Below are 17,534 nucleotides of genomic sequence, written 5' to 3' on the forward strand. Positions count from 1 at the left end.
GTGAAGTTAAAATGAAAGGCATGTTGTGTGTGTCATAGTTTACAAAAATACTTTGTGACAGCTAGTTCCACTACGTTGCTCCTCAGTGAGAAGTGGGGGCTACATTTGAAAACCAGCTACCTGGGCATTGATAGCTCAAACCAGAATATTGATAGGAATAGATCTATGAGATATATCTATTGAGAAATTATCTATGAGAGATTAGAGCCTACTAGTAGACACAACTTCTACTCACAATTGCCTTTTACTTCAGAATTCATACTCTATACTCATACTCTTTACTTATATACTCTAAATAATAATTATTGAGAGTGGTATTCATACATTTGAAAAGTTTATTTCTCACACAATACTTCAAATTAAACACAAACAGCAATAGCATTTGAATAATCTAAAATAATCAAATCTAATTCAGGCCAGTCATAATATAATTTAGAAATTTAACATTGTATACAAATGCATACCATCAATGAATATTATATTTGCTCAGTCACTTCTGACAGTAATGCATTATTGGTTACTTTTCCTTCAGAACACAAACAAAAATTCAGAATTTAAGTAGCATAATTGATAATAAATGTCAGAATATATATATTTTTTAATTAAAGCACAATTAATCTATTATAAAAGTAAGATTGTTGTATATCATTGACATGCTTACAAGCCACATACTGTAATGCACATTTTCTCTCTGAAACTTAATCTGTCTCTTGTCTACAGCAGTCACAGCAGCGGCAGCAGCAGTTAAAACAGTAATGTCGTAGCAGACCCAGCAGTCCACTGGATGCTTCTTGAGCTGACATGTCTTCTTGCGCACTCATCACTGCTTCCTCTTGGATATTTTCCCCCTTTGTGTGTGTCCACGTCTTCTTTTGTGTCAATCCAAGTGTCTTGGTAGGTGTAGTCTCATCCTGTTCTCCCATTACCTGTAACATTGAATTTTCGGTGGATATGTCCACTAGGAAAGTTTGTATGGCTTTGTCCACAGTTTTGAGTGTAGATTCTTTTTCTTGGGAATTGAGCTTTTCTGTCTCTTTGAGCATCTGATCTTTTAAGGATTCAAGCTCTTGGCATTTGTCATGTAGTATGCACAGGTCTCTTTCCATTTTGTGTTGAAGTGTTAGTTTTCCTTGTTCCAATTTTGCCTCCAATTCCTCTGATGGATCTTTCTTTCTCTGTATTCTAACTCTTTGAAGAAATTTGTGGACAGACTTTAGTCTGTTTTCCTGACTTGCTCTCATCTCATAACCTTTGTGCCTCATCTTGGTGATCTCCCTTCGTTTCAATTCAGTCTCTTTCCAGATTTCCCGCAAATAATCTGCCTTTGAGAGGTCCTCGGTTTGCACTGGTGTTTCAAAATATTCTGGGTCCACACTTTTGGTATATTGTGTGGTTCTGTCAGCTTCCTCTTCAGCTTGCCTTTGTTTATCAATCTCATCGACCTCCAGCTCAACAGGCCTCCACATTTCAGAATGTTTCGTAGGGTCTTTCTGCTCGAGCTTCTCTTTGGTCGTTTGACCTTTCCTCTCCTTTTTCTCCTGTAGGAACTGAACAATGTCTCCAGGTTGTGTTTGTAAATCTTCCTTAATCTTCTCCAGATCTTTCTTTGCCGTTTGCACCTCGTTAATTCTGTCTCGCAGTTCTTGCTGTTGTTTTCTCATCTCCACATTATGCCTGTCAATATCCATCAGTGAGACTTCCAACTCTTTGTTTTTGACCTTCCAGAGTTCCAGATCACCTGCCTTTTTCTGAATATATTTCAAAAGGCATTCGATTGTCTCATTCAGGTGTTGGATAGCCATGTCATCAACCTTTCCCTTCTCCATGAAGCAGGCAATATTCTCAGATTGTGTTTGCAAATCAGTTTGAATCTGTTCCGCATTAGTCTTCTCAGTTTGTATCTTCACATTTTCAAGTTCAATTTCCTCACTTTGGTTTTGCATTTCCTTCAGTTGTGTGTTAATATCCACCGTTAACTTTGCTATCTTCTTTTTGTCTTGTTCCACTTCATCCTTATGGTAGTGTATTTCTTCCAATTGCCTCTGATTCTGCATGTCAACATGCATTCCAACCTCGTCTTTGACTTTGTCAGTGGTCTCATTTGCGCTCCTTTCTGAGTCTTCTGTTCCAGGAACTGCCCTTTCCACTTCATATTTTCCTCTTTCAATATCAGATTTTGTCTTCTTCAGACGTGCCATATCTCTGGCAATCTGGTTCCTGATATTGTCAATTTGTTGCTGCTTCCTTTCCATTTCACACCTAATTTGGTTTAGGTTGTGTTTCACATCGGCCATAGTGAATGTCATCTCATCCGTCTCTTGTTTCTTCACCTTGATCTGAACTTCGAGGCCACTTGCCATTTTCATAAAATGCTCAGCATGTGCTTCCAGGTGTATCTGCAGAGCCATGTCCTCCACACTGACACTGTCTTTGTCTTTCTTTTTCTCAATGATGGGGTAATCAAAATCGCCCAGTTGTGGTTGAACATCAACCTGTTCTATGACGGGTGTTTCCATTTGTCTTTTGAGTTCGTTATCTTCTCTTTGAATTTTCTGATCTTTGGCTTGTTCCCTTGTTTCCTCCTCAATGCCTTTTTGCCCTTGTTGAGCATTCAATAGCTCTAATTCTTGTTTTTCATTTTTTTCTTCAGTTCTTTGGACATGGGCCCTCGTCTGTTCCAACTCTTTCTCATCTCTTTGTAATGTGTGAAGTGTGTCAAGTTCTTGCCTCTTCTTCATAATTCGAAGCTTAATTTGGTCAAGGTTCTCTTTCTCTTTTGCTATCATGTCCTTATTGTTCTCGATGATCTGTTTTTCATGTGCTATATCAGCCTTCAACTGTGAGATGTCCAGATCTTTGCTATTCACACTAATTTCCTCAGTTTTCGCTTCAATGTCATCTTTGTGAAGTTGTAACTTTCTACAAATGTGATCAAAGATAATATTAATTTGATCAATATTACCCTTTATAGTTTGTTCTTCTTCTTTTAAATCAGCAATTACATTTTTGGCTTGACATTTTTCAGCAAGAACAATTTCCAGCTCTTTCTTTTGAAAACGTAAGTCATCCATACTTCTTTGGATGTCCTCTCTATGTTGGTGTGTTACAACAGCCATGTGTTCTGTGCTGTCTATCACTTGACACACATTTTCCTTCATAGATACGTCTCCTTTCAATTCAGCCAGAATGTTTTGATCAAAGTCAGCCTTTCTTTGTTCCAGGGCTTTCTTCGTCTCTTCAAATTCATCCCATTCATTTTTAAGTTTTTGTTTTTCATGTGCCAACACTTCTCTTTGCATTCTTATTTCCTCCTGTTCTTGAGTGATATTTGTCATCATTGTTCTCTCTATGGCATCCCTCTGCTCCAATATTTCAACACTGATTTCTGTTCTGACTTGAAACAGCTTGTTCTTCTCCTCTTCCATTTGTTGCTTCTGCTGACCTATTTCATTCATTTGCTCCTGCTTGAAAGACTGCATGAACTCTGAGTCAATATTTTTTTGTGACATCATGGGTTTAACAAAGACCTCATACTGCCTGTCGGTCTCTTTCCTTCGTCGATCAGGTTCAAGATCTTCAACTACAAACTGCTCCATTGGTTCAATCTCCATTTCATCTGTTTGTGTAGCTGTCTCAGAGATCAGGTGCGTCAGAGCGATTCTTGTCTTGTTCTCATTGTATTGATAATTGTTCATGTCTTTCTCTTTTCTCATTACTTCATTTTCTCGTCTTTTCATGTCAGTCTTTAATAGTTCCAGTTCCTCTCTCTCTGCACTGAGGACCTTGAGACTATTTTGCAAGTGCTGTATTTGTCTTTTGATATCATCATCTTTCATTTGCTGTTCTGTTTGTTTCAAAGAGATAGCATTCTTCATTGTCTCAAGTTCATCCTTTTCCTTTACAACTTGGGCCATCTGATCCTTTATCAACTCCTTCTCTCTGTGGATCTCTTCCAGGACACAATCAACATCCAATTGCTTCTGAGAGTCAGCCTTCATGATCTCTTGCCTTTCTTTATCATCCTTGACAACTTTCTTGACTTGATCAAACTCATCACTTTGTTTCGGTGTGTCTGCTTCTCTCATTTTCAAAGCTGACAAATTATTTTCAAGCTCTTTCTTTTCTTGAGTGAGTGACTCCATGAGGATTTCATTCTCTGCTTTCTTCTGCATTACATCATTCTTTATTTTGTCCAGTTCTGCTCTCTCAGCTTGCATCAAGACATTACTGTTTTGCAGGACTTGCATTTGTCTTTTGATGTCAGCGTCTGTAATGTCTTGTTCTGTTTGTTTCAAGGAAATATCATTCCTCACTTCCTCAACATTTTTCTTTTCTTTTTCAAGTTGGGACATCTGATCCTTTATCATCTCCTCTCTGTCCTCAAATAAGCTGTCACTCTTTTCTGATTTGTTCTTTAAGTCAACCTTTATGATTTCCAGTCTTTCCTTTTCTACTAGCACAGCTTTCTTGATTTTATCCAGCTCATCAGATTGCTTTTGAATATCAACCCTCAAGTCAAATATATCTATGTTCATCACGTTCTTCTTCAAACCATCTTCTGCCATCTCTCTCCCCAGCTCTTCCTTCAGTTGGTCAAGAGCTTTTATTTCCACCAAAAGTTCTTGCTTCCATTCCTTTCTCATATCCTCTTTGAGTGCTGTCATGTCTGACTTCATTCTTATCAGAGCATCCATCTCTCTCGTTATGAGGTCAATGTAGGATCCCAAGTTTTTGTTCTGTTCATTTAGCTCATTGAGCTGATGCTCGAATGTTGTACTTAGTCTTTGTATATAATCATTTTTGTGGCCAATGGTGTACATTTTCCTTTTGATTACTTCATTTGTATTTGTGTTGAGCTCTTTGAGTTTAGTTATTTGGGTTGCAATGACATTCAATGCTATCATAACACCATCCTGCTTTATTTTCAATTCTGACAAATCATTTTCCACGTTTATCTTCTGCTGATCCACATAAATCTTCATTTGTTTGATATGTTCTTTTTCTTGAGTGATGGTCTCCATGAAGATTTCATTGTCTGCTTTCTTCTGCATGGCATTGTTCCTTAGTTTTTCCAGTTCTGCTCTCTCCACTTGGACCAAGGCATTACTGCTTTGCAACTCATCTGATTGTGTTTGAATGTCAGCCTTCATCATCTCAATGTCAACTTTCTCTTTGTCCATCTGATTCTTCATCCTATCAAATTCTTCCCTCTCTCTCACCAACTCTTCCATGACCTGGTCAATTTCTTGTCTTTTCACCAAAAGGTCCTGCTTCCATTCATGTCTCATGTCCTGTTTGACTATTGTCATGTCTGACTTCATTCTCATCAGAGCATCCATCTGCTTTGTTATCATAGCAAGGTGTGCATCCAAGTTTGTCTTCTGTTCATTGAGCTCATTGAATTGATGCTCCAGATTCATCTTTAATCTTAGTACATAATCATTTTTGTGGCCAATAATGTCCATTTTCCTTTTGATTTCTTCATTGGTTTTCTCGCTAAGCTCTTTGAGTTTGGTTCTTTGGTCTTCAATTGTATTCAATGTTATCATCACACCATCCTCTTTAATTTTCAACTCTGACAAATGCTTTTCCAGATTTATCTTCTGCTGATCCACAGCAGTCTTCATTTGTTTGAGATGTTCTTTTTCTTGAGTGATGGTCTCCATGAAGATTTCATTGTCTGCTTTCTTCTGCATGACATCGTTATTTACTTTTTCCAGTTCTGCTCTCTCCACTTGGAGCAAGGCATTATTGTTTTGTAGGTTTGTTATTTGTCTTTTCATGTCATTGTCTTTCATATCCTGTTCCATTTGTTTGGTAGACATTTCATTCTTCACTTTCTCGAGATCTTTCTTTTCTTTTTCAACTTGGAAAATCTGATTCTTTATCATCTCCTTATCTTTGTTTATCTCCTCAAATAAGCTGTCAAACCTTTTGGATTTGTTCATTAGGTCAACGTTCATGGCTTCAAAATTTTCCTTTTCTTCTTGCACGTCTTTCTTAATTTGATGCAGCTCATCTGATTGATTTTGAAGGTCAGACTTTGTCATCTCAATGTCAACTTTCTCTTTGTCCATGTTGTTCTTTAACCTGTAAACTTCTTGCCTATCTCTGTCCAGCTCTTCCTTGAGCTGGTCAATTTCTTGTCTTTTCACCAAAAGGTCCTGCTTCCATTCATTTCTCATGTCCTCTTTGACAATTGTCATGTCTGTCTTCATTCTCATCAGAGCATCCATCTCTTTTGTTATCTTAGTAAGGTGTGCATCCAAGTTTTTCTTCTGTTCATTGAGCTCGTTGAATTGATGCTCCAGAATCATCTTTAATCTTAATACATCATACTTTTTGTGGCCAATGCTGTCCATTTTCCTTTTGATTTCTTCATTGGTTTTCTCGCTAAGCTCTTTGAGTTTGGTTCTTTGGTTTTCAATGGTATTCAATGTTATCATCACACCATCCTCTTTCATTTTCAATTCTGACAAATCCTTTTCCAGATTTATCTTCTGCTGATCCACATCAGTCTTCATTTGTTTGAGATGTTCTTTTTCTTGAGCGACTGTTTCCGTGAAGATTTCATTGTCTGCTTTCTTCTGCATGACATCTGTCTTTTGTTTTTCCAGTTCTGCTCTCTCCACTTGGATCAAGACCTTACTGTTTTGCAGGTCTGTTATTTGCCTTTTGATGTCATTGTCTTTCATTTCATTTTCCGTTTGTTTGATAAAAATATCACCCTTCACTTTCTCAAGATCTTTCTTTTCTTTTTCAACTTGGGCCATCTGATCCTTTATCATCTCCTTATCTCTGTTTACCTCCTCAGATAAGCTGTCACACTTTTCAGATTTGTTTATTAGGTCGACTTTCATGGCTTCCAAATGTTCCTTTTCCTCTTGCGCGTCCACCTTAGTATGATCCAACTCATCTGATTGCTTTTGGAGGTCAGCCTTCATCATCTCAATGTCAACTTTCTCTTTGTCCATCTGGTTCTTCCTCCTATCAAATTCTTCCCTCTCTCTCATCAACTCTTCCATGACCTGGTCAAGTTCTTGTCTTTTCACCAAAAGGTCCTGCTTCCATTCATTTCTCATGTCCTCTTTGACAATTGTCATGTCTGTCTTCATTCTCATCAGAGCATCCATCTCTTTTGTTATCTTAGTAAGGTGTGCATCCAAGTTTTTCTTCTGTTCATTGAGCTCGTTGAATTGATGCTCCAGAATCATCTTTAATCTTAATACATCATACTTTTTGTGGCCAATGCTGTCCATTTTCCTTTTGATTTCTTCATTGGTTTTCTCGCTAAGCTCTTTGAGTTTGGTTCTTTGGTTTTCAATGGTATTCAATGTTATCATCACACCATCCTCTTTCATTTTCAATTCTGACAAATCCTTTTCCAGATTTATCTTCTGCTGATCCACATCAGTCTTCATTTGTTTGAGATGTTCTTTTTCTTGAGCGACTGTTTCCGTGAAGATTTCATTGTCTGCTTTCTTCTGCATGACATCTGTCTTTTGTTTTTCCAGTTCTGCTCTCTCCACTTGGATCAAGACCTTACTGTTTTGCAGGTCTGTTATTTGCCTTTTGATGTCATTGTCTTTCATTTCATTTTCCGTTTGTTTGATAAAAATATCACCCTTCACTTTCTCAAGATCTTTCTTTTCTTTTTCAACTTGGGCCATCTGATCCTTTATCATCTCCTTATCTCTGTTTACCTCCTCAGATAAGCTGTCACACTTTTCAGATTTGTTTATTAGGTCGACTTTCATGGCTTCCAAATGTTCCTTTTCCTCTTGCGCGTCCACCTTAGTATGATCCAACTCATCTGATTGCTTTTGGAGGTCAGCCTTCATCATCTCAATGTCAACTTTCTCTTTGTCCATCTGGTTCTTCCTCCTATCAAATTCTTCCCTCTCTCTCATCAACTCTTCCATGACCTGGTCAAGTTCTTGTCTTTTCACCAAAAGGTCCTGCTTCCATTCATTTCTCATGTCCTCTTTGACAATTGTCATGTCTGTCTTCATTCTCATCAGAGCATCCATCTCTTTTGTTATCTTAGTAAGGTGTGCATCCAAGTTTTTCTTCTGTTCATTGAGCTCGTTGAATTGATGCTCCAGAATCATCTTTAATCTTAATACATCATACTTTTTGTGGCCAATGCTGTCCATTTTCCTTTTGATTTCTTCATTGGTTTTCTCGCTAAGCTCTTTGAGTTTGGTTCTTTGGTTTTCAATGGTATTCAATGTTATCATCACACCATCCTCTTTCATTTTCAATTCTGACAAATCCTTTTCCAGATTTATCTTCTGCTGATCCACATCAGTCTTCATTTGTTTGAGATGTTCTTTTTCTTGAGCGACTGTTTCCGTGAAGATTTCATTGTCTGCTTTCTTCTGCATGACATCTGTCTTTTGTTTTTCCAGTTCTGCTCTCTCCACTTGGATCAAGACCTTACTGTTTTGCAGGTCTGTTATTTGCCTTTTGATGTCATTGTCTTTCATTTCATTTTCCGTTTGTTTGATAAAAATATCACCCTTCACTTTCTCAAGATCTTTCTTTTCTTTTTCAACTTGGGCCATCTGATCCTTTATCATCTCCTTATCTCTGTTTACCTCCTCAGATAAGCTGTCACACTTTTCAGATTTGTTTATTAGGTCGACTTTCATGGCTTCCAAATGTTCCTTTTCCTCTTGCGCGTCCACCTTAGTATGATCCAACTCATCTGATTGCTTTTGGAGGTCAGCCTTCATCATCTCAATGTCAACTTTCTCTTTGTCCATCTGGTTCTTCCTCCTATCAAATTCTTCCCTCTCTCTCATCAACTCTTCCATGACCTGGTCAAGTTCTTGTCTTTTCACCAAAAGGTCCTGCTTCCATTCATTTCTCATGTCCTCTTTGACAATTGTCATGTCTGTCTTCATTCTCATCAGAGCATCCATCTCTTTTGTTATCTTAGTAAGGTGTGCATCCAAGTTTTTCTTCTGTTCATTGAGCTCGTTGAATTGATGCTCCAGAGTCATCTTTAATCTTAATATATCATCATTTTTGTGGCCAATGCTGTCCATTTTCCTTTTGATTTCTTCATTGGTTTTCTCGCTAAGCTCTTTGAGTTTGGTTCTTTGGTTTTCAATGGTATTCAATGTTATCATCACACCATCCTCTTTCATTTTCAATTCTGACAAATCCTTTTCCAGATTTATCTTCTGCTGATCCACATCAGTCTTCATTTGTTTGAGATGTTCTTTTTCTTGAGCGACTGTTTCCGTGAAGATTTCATTGTCTGCTTTCTTCTGCATGACATCTGTCTTTTGTTTTTCCAGTTCTGCTCTCTCCACTTGGATCAAGGCCTTACTGTTTTGCAGGTCTGTTATTTGCCTTTTGATGTCATTGTCTTTCATTTCATGTTCCGTTTGTTTGATAGAAATATCACCCTTCACTTTCTCAAGATCTTGCTTTTCTTTTTCAACTTGGGCCATCTGATCCTTTATCATCTCCTTATCTCTGTTTACCTCCTCAGATAAGCTGTCACACTTTTCGGATTTGTTTATTAGGTCGACTTTCATGGCTTCCAAATGTTCCTTTTCCTCTTGCGCGTCCACCTTAGTATGATCCAACTCATCTGATTGCTTTTGGAGGTCAGCCTTCATCATCTCAATGTCAACTTTCTCTTTGTCCATCTGGTTCTTCCTCCTATCAAATTCTTCCCTCTCTCTCATCAACTCTTCCATGACCTGGTCAAGTTCTTGTCTTTTCACCAAAAGGTCCTGCTTCCATTCATTTCTCATGTCCTCTTTGACAATTGTCATGTCTGTCTTCATTCTCATCAGAGCATCCATCTCTTTTGTTATCTTAGTAAGGTGTGCATCCAAGTTTTTCTTCTGTTCATTGAGCTCGTTGAATTGATTCTCCAGAGTCATCTTTAATCTTAATATATCATCATTTTTGTGGCCAATGCTGTCCATTTTCCTTTTGATTTCTTCATTGGTTTTCTCGCTAAGCTCTTTGAGTTTGGTTCTTTGGTTTTCAATGGTATTCAATGTTATCATCACACCATCCTCTTTCATTTTCAATTCTGACAAATCCTTTTCCAGATTTATCTTCTGCTGATCCACATCAGTCTTCATTTGTTTGAGATGTTCTTTTTCTTGAGCGACTGTTTCCGTGAAGATTTCATTGTCTGCTTTCTTCTGCATGACATCTGTCTTTTGTTTTTCCAGTTCTGCTCTCTCCACTTGGATCAAGGCCTTACTGTTTTGCAGGTCTGTTATTTGCCTTTTGATGTCATTGTCTTTCATTTCATGTTCCGTTTGTTTGATAGAAATATCACCCTTCACTTTCTCAAGATCTTTCTTTTCTTTTTCAACTTGGGCCATCTGATCCTTTATCATCTCCTTATCTCTGTTTACCTCCTCAGATAAGCTGTCACACTTTTCGGATTTGTTTATTAGGTCGACTTTCATGGCTTCCAAATGTTCCTTTTCCTCTTGCGCGTCCACCTTAGTATGATCCAACTCATCTGATTGCTTTTGGAGGTCAGCCTTCATCATCTCAATGTCAACTTTCTCTTTGTCCATCTGGTTCTTCCTCCTATCAAATTCTTCCCTCTCTCTCATCAACTCTTCCATGACCTGGTCAAGTTCTTGTCTTTTCACCAAAAGGTCCTGCTTCCATTCATTTCTCATGTCCTCTTTGACAATTGTCATGTCTGTCTTCATTCTCATCAGAGCATCCATCTCTTTTGTTATCTTAGTAAGGTGTGCATCCAAGTTTTTCTTCTGTTCATTGAGCTCGTTGAATTGATGCTCCAGAGTCATCTTTAATCTTAATATATCATCATTTTTGTGGCCAATGCTGTCCATTTTCCTTTTGATTTCTTCATTGGTTTTCTCGCTAAGCTCTTTGAGTTTGGTTCTTTGGTTTTCAATGGTATTCAATGTTATCATCACACCATCCTCTTTCATTTTCAATTCTGACAAATCCTTTTCCAGATTTATCTTCTGCTGATCCACATCAGTCTTCATTTGTTTGAGATGTTCTTTTTCTTGAGCGACTGTTTCCGTGAAGATTTCATTGTCTGCTTTCTTCTGCATGACATCTGTCTTTTGTTTTTCCAGTTCTGCTCTCTCCACTTGGATCAAGGCCTTACTGTTTTGCAGGTCTGTTATTTGCCTTTTGATGTCATTGTCTTTCATTTCATGTTCCGTTTGTTTGATAGAAATATCACCCTTCACTTTCTCAAGATCTTTCTTTTCTTTTTCAACTTGGGCCATCTGATCCTTTATCATCTCCTTATCTCTGTTTACCTCCTCAGATAAGCTGTCACACTTTTCGGATTTGTTTATTAGGTCGACTTTCATGGCTTCCAAATGTTCCTTTTCCTCTTGCGCGTCCACCTTAGTATGATCCAACTCATCTGATTGCTTTTGGAGGTCAGCCTTCATCATCTCAATGTCAACTTTCTCTTTGTCCATCTGGTTCTTCCTCCTATCAAATTCTTCCCTCTCTCTCATCAACTCTTCCATGACCTGGTCAAGTTCTTGTCTTTTCACCAAAAGGTCCTGCTTCCATTCATTTCTCATGTCCTCTTTGACAATTGTCATGTCTGTCTTCATTCTCATCAGAGCATCCATCTCTTTTGTTATCTTAGTAAGGTTTGCATCCAAGTTTTTCTTCTGTTCATTGAGCTCGTTGAATTGATGCTCCAGAGTCATCTTTAATCTTAATATATCATCATTTTTGTGGCCAATGCTGTCCATTTTACTTTTGATTTCTTCATTGGTTTTCTCGCTAAGCTCTTTGAGTTTGGTTCTTTGGTTTTCAATGGTATTCAATGTTATCATCACACCATCCTCTTTCATTTTCAATTCTGACAAATCCTTTTCCAGATTTATCTTCTGCTGATCCACATCAGTCTTCATTTGTTTAAGATGTTCTTTTTCTTGAGCGACTGTTTCCGTGAAGATTTCATTGTCTGCTTTCTTCTGCATGACATCTGTCTTTTGTTTTTCCAGTTCTGCTCTCTCCACTTGGATCAAGGCCTTACTGTTTTGCAGGTCTGTTATTTGCCTTTTGATGTCATTGTCTTTCATTTCATGTTCCGTTTGTTTGATAGAAATATCACCCTTCACTTTCTCAAGATCTTTCTTTTCTTTTTCAACTTGGGCCATCTGATCCTTTATCATCTCCTTATCTCTGTTTACCTCCTCAGATAAGCTGTCACACTTTTCGGATTTGTTTATTAGGTCGACTTTCATGGCTTCCAAATGTTCCTTTTCCTCTTGCGCGTCCACCTTAGTATGATCCAACTCATCTGATTGCTTTTGGAGGTCAGCCTTCATCATCTCAATGTCAACTTTCTCTTTGTCCATCTGGTTCTTCCTCCTATCAAATTCTTCCCTCTCTCTCAGCAACTCTTCCATGACCTGGTCAAGTTCTTGTCTTTTCACCAAAAGGTCCTGCTTCCATTCATTTCTCATGTCCTCTTTGACAATTGTCATGTCTGTCTTCATTCTCATCAGAGCATCCATCTCTTTTGTTATCTTAGTAAGGTGTGCATCCAAGTTTTTCTTCTGTTCATTGAGCTCGTTGAATTGATGCTCCAGAGTTATCTTTAATCTTAATATATCATCATTTTTGTGGCCAATGCTGTCCATTTTCCTTTTGATTTCTTCATTGGTTTTCTCGCTAAGCTCTTTGAGTTTGGTTCTTTGGTTTTCAATGGTATTCAATGTTATCATCACACCATCCTCTTTCATTTTCAATTCTGACAAATCCTTTTCCAGATTTATCTTCTGCTGATCCACATCAGTCTTCATTTGTTTGAGATGTTCTTTTTCTTGAGCGACCGTTTCTGTGAAGATTTCATTGTCTGCTTTCTTCTGCATGACATCGGTCTTTTGTTTTTCCAGTTCTGCTCTCTCCACTTGGATCAAGGCCTTACTGTTTTGCAGGTCTGTTATTTGCTTTTTGCTGTCATTATCTTTCATTTCCTGTTCCGTTTGTTTGATAGAAATATCACCCTTCACTTTCTCAAGATCTTTCTTTTCTTTTTCAACTTGGGCCATCTGATCCTTTATCATCTCCTTATCTCTGTTTACCTCCTCAGATAAGCTGTCAAACTTTTCGGATTTGTTTATTAGGTCGATTTTCATGGCTTCCAAATGTTCCTTTTCCTCTTGCGCGTCCGCCTTAGTATGATCCAACTCATCTGATTGCTTTTGGAGGTCAGCCTTCATCATCTCAATGTCAACTTTCTCTTTGTCCATCTGTTTCTTCATCCTATCAAATTCTTCCCTCTCTCTCATAAACTCTTCCATGACCTGGTCAAGTTCTTGTCTTTTCACCAAAAGGTCCTGCTTCCATTCATTTCTCATGTCCTCTTTGACAATTGTCATGTCTGTCTTCATTCTCGTCAGAGCATCCATCTCTTTTGTTATCTTAGTAAGGTGTGCATCCAAGTTTTTCTTCTGTTCATTGAGCTCATTGAGTTGATGCTCCAGAGTCATCTTTAATCTTAGTACATCATCATTTTTGTGGCCAATGCTGTCCATTTTCCTTTTGATTTCTTTCGTGGTTTTCTCGCTAAGCTCTTTGAGTTTGGTTCTTTGGTTTTCAATGGTATTCGATGTTATCATCACACCAACCTCTTTCATTTTCAATTCTGACAAATCCTTTTCCAGATTTATCTTCTGCTGATCCACATCAGTCTTCATTTGTTTGAGATGTTCTTTTTCTTGAGCGAGTGTTTCCGTGAAGATTTCATTGTCTGCTTTCTTCTGCATGACATCGGTCTTTTGTTTTTCCAGTTCTGCTCTCTCCACTTGGATCAAGGCGTTACTGTTTTGCAGGTCTGTTATTTGCCTTTTGATGTCATTATCTTTCATTTCCTGTTCCGTTTGTATGATAGAAATATCACCCTTCACTTTCTCAAGATCTTTCTTTTCTTTTTCAACTTGGGCCATCTGATACTTTATCATCTCCTTATCTCGGTTTACCTCCTCAGATAAGCTGTCACACTTTTCGGATTTGTTTATTAGGTCGACTTTCATGGCTTCCAAATGTTCCTTTTCCTCTTGCGCGTCCGCCTTAGTATGATCCAACTCATCTGATTGCTTTTGGAGGTCAGCCTTCATCATCTCAGTGTCAACTTTCTCTTTGTCCATCTGGTTCTTCATCCTCTCAAATTCTTCCCTCTCTCTCATCAACTCTTCCATGACCTGGTCAAGTTCTTGTCTTTTCACCAAAAGGTCCTGCTTCCATTCATTTCTCATGTCGTCTTTGACAATTGTCATGTCTGTCTTCATTCTCATCAGAGCATCCATCTCTTTAGTTATCTTAGTAAGGTGTGCATCCAAGTTTTTCTTCTGTTCATTGAGCTCATTGAGTTGATGCTCCAGAGTCATCTTTAATTTTAGTACATCATCATTTTTGCCAATGCTGTCCATTTTCCTTTTGATTTCTTCCTTGGTTTTCTCGCTAAGCTCTTTGAGTTTGGTTCTTTGGTTTTCAATGGTATTCAATGTTATCATCACACCATCCTCTTTCATTTTCAATTCTGACAAATCCTTTTCCAGATTTATCTTCTGCTGATCCACATCAGTCTTCATTTGTTTGAGATGTTCTTTTTCTTGAGCGACTGTTTCCGTGAAGATTTCATTGTCTGCTTTCTTCTGCATGACATCTGTCTTTTGTTTTTCCAGTTCTGCTCTCTCCACTTGGATCAAGGCGTTACTGTTTTGCAGGTCTGTTATTTGCCTTTTGATGTCATTGTCTTTCATTTCATGTTCCGTTTGTTTGATAGAAATATCACCCTTCACTTTCTCAAGATCTTTCTTTTCTTTTTCAACTTGGGCCATCTGATCCTTTATCATCTCCTTATCTCTGTTTACCTCCTCAGATAAGCTGTCACACTTTTCGGATTTGTTTATTAGGTCGACTTTCATGGTTTCCAAATGTTCCTTTTCCTCTTGCGCGTCCACCTTAGTATGATCCAACTCATCTGATTGCTTTTGGAGGTCAGCCTTCATCGTCTCAATGTCAACTTTCGCTTTGTCCATCTGGTTCTTCCTCCTATCAAATTCTTCCCTCTCTCTCATCAACTCTTCCATGACCTGGTCAAGTTCTTGTCTTTTCACCAAAAGGTCCTGCTTCCATTCATTTCTCATGTCCTCTTTGACAATTGTCATGTCTGTCTTCATTCTCATCAGAGCATCCATCTCTTTTGTTATCTTAGTAAGGTGTGCATCCAAGTTTTTCTTCTGTTCATTGAGCTCTTTGAATTGATGCTCCAGAGTCATCTTTAATCTTAATATATCATCATTTTTGTGGCCAATGCTGTCCATTTTCCTTTTGATTTCTTCATTGGTTTTCTCGCTAAGCTCTTTGAGTTTGGTTCTTTGGTTTTCAATGGTATTCAATGTTATCATCACACCATCCTCTTTCATTTTCAATTCTGACAAATCCTTTTCCAGATTTATCTTCTGCTGATCCACATCAGTCTTCATTTGTTTGAGATGTTCTTTTTCTTGAGCGACCATTTCTGTGAAGATTTCATTGTCTGCTTTCTTCTGCATGACATCGGTCTTTTGTTTTTCCAGTTCTGCTCTCTCCACTTGGATCAAGGCCTTACTGTTTTGCAGGTCTGTTATTTGCTTTTTGCTGTCATTATCTTTCATTTCCTGTTCCGTTTGTGTGATAGAAATATCACCCTTCACTTTCTCAAGATCTTTCTTTTCTTTTTCAACTTGGGCCATCTGATCCTTTATCATCTCCTTATCTCTGTTTACCTCCTCAGATAAGCTGTCAAACTTTTCGGATTTGTTTATTAGGTCGATTTTCATGGCTTCCAAATGTTCCTTTTCCTCTTGCGCGTCCGCCTTAGTATGATCCAACTCATCTGATTGCTTTTGGAGGTCAGCCTTCATCATCTCAATGTCAACTTTCTCTTTGTCCATCTGTTTCTTCATCCTATGAAATTCTTCCCTCTCTCTCATAAACTCTTCCATGACCTGGTCAAGTTCTTGTCTTTTCACCAAAAGGTCCTGCTTCCATTCATTTCTCATGTCCTCTTTGACAATTGTCATGTCTGTCTTCATTCTCGTCAGAGCATCCATCTCTTTTGTTATCTTAGTAAGGTGTGCATCCAAGTTTTTCTTCTGTTCATTGAGCTCATTGAGTTGATGCTCCAGAGTCATCTTTAATCTTAGTACATCATCATTTTTGTGGCCAATGCTGTCCATTTTCCTTTTGATTTCTTTCTTGGTTTTCTCGCTAAGCTCTTTGAGTTTGGTTCTTTGGTTTTCAATGGTATTCGATGTTATCATCACACCAACCTCTTTCATTTTCAATTCTGACAAATCCTTTTCCAGATTTATCTTCTGCTGATCCACATCAGTCTTCATTTGTTTGAGATGTTCTTTTTCTTGAGCGAGTGTTTCCGTGAAGATTTCATTGTCTGCTTTCTTCTGCATGACATCGGTCTTTTGTTTTTCCAGTTCTGCTCTCTCCACTTGGATCAAGGCGTTACTGTTTTGCAGGTCTGTTATTTGCCTTTTGATGTCATTATCTTTCATTTCCTGTTCCGTTTGTTTGATAGAAATATCACCCTTCACTTTCTCAAGATCTTTCTTTTCTTTTTCAACTTGGGCCATCTGATCCTTTATCATCTCCTTATCTCTGTTTACCTCCTCAGATAAGCTGTCAAACTTTTCGGATTTGTTTATTAGGTCGATTTTCATGGCTTCCAAATGTTCCTTTTCCTCTTGCGCGTCCGCCTTAGTATGATCCAACTCATCTGATTGCTTTTGGAGGTCAGCCTTCATCATCTCAATGTCAACTTTCTCTTTGTCCATCTGTTTCTTCATCCTATCAAATTCTTCCCTCTCTCTCATAAACTCTTCCATGACCTGGTCAAGTTCTTGTCTTTTCACCAAAAGGTCCTGCTTCCATTCATTTCTCATGTCCTCTTTGACAATTGTCATGTCTGTCTTCATTCTCGTCAGAGCATCCATCTCTTTTGTTATCTTAGTAAGGTGTGCATCCAAGTTTTTCTTCTGTTCATTGAGCTCATTGAGTTGATGCTCCAGAGTCATCTTTAATCTTAGTACATCATCATTTTTGTGGCCAATGCTGTCCATTTTCCTTTTGATTTCTTTCGTGGTTTTCTCGCTAAGCTCTTTGAGTTTGGTTCTTTGGTTTTCAATGGTATTCGATGTTATCATCACACCAACCTCTTTCATTTTCAATTCTGACAAATCCTTTTCCAGATTTATCTTCTGCTGATCCACATCAGTCTTCATTTGTTTGAGATGTTCTTTTTCTTGAGCGAGTGTTTCCGTGAAGATTTCATTGTCTGCTTTCTTCTGCATGACATCGGTCTTTTGTTTTTCCAGTTCTGCTCTCTCCACTTGGATCAAGGCGTTACTGTTTTGCAGGTCTGTTATTTGCCTTTTGATGTCATTATCTTTCATTTCCTGTTCCGTTTGTATGATAGAAATATCACCCTTCACTTTCTCAAGATCTTTCTTTTCTTTTTCAACTTGGGCCAT

At 38.1% G+C, this 17,534-nt stretch overlaps 1 protein-coding gene across 1 annotated transcript; it reads right to left on the reverse strand.

Moving 5' to 3' along the window:
- Positions 1-321: 321 nt before the first annotated feature.
- On the reverse strand, positions 322-6,349 carry LOC308091135 (uncharacterized protein). Its single transcript, XM_080436510.1, has 2 exons — positions 4,950-6,349; positions 322-4,112 (listed from the first exon to the last, which is right to left on the reverse strand). Exons 1-2 carry the CDS (start codon positions 6,315-6,317, stop codon positions 699-701), a joined length of 4,782 nt encoding a protein of 1,593 aa, XP_080292636.1. The 5' UTR covers positions 6,318-6,349; the 3' UTR covers positions 322-698.
- Positions 6,350-17,534: the final 11,185 nt, after the last annotated feature.

The sequence above is a fragment of the Gymnoscopelus braueri genome (genome assembly GCF_963280865.1).
Source record: "Gymnoscopelus braueri genome assembly, chromosome: 8".
NCBI classification, from domain to species: Eukaryota; Metazoa; Chordata; class Actinopteri; order Myctophiformes; family Myctophidae; genus Gymnoscopelus; species Gymnoscopelus braueri.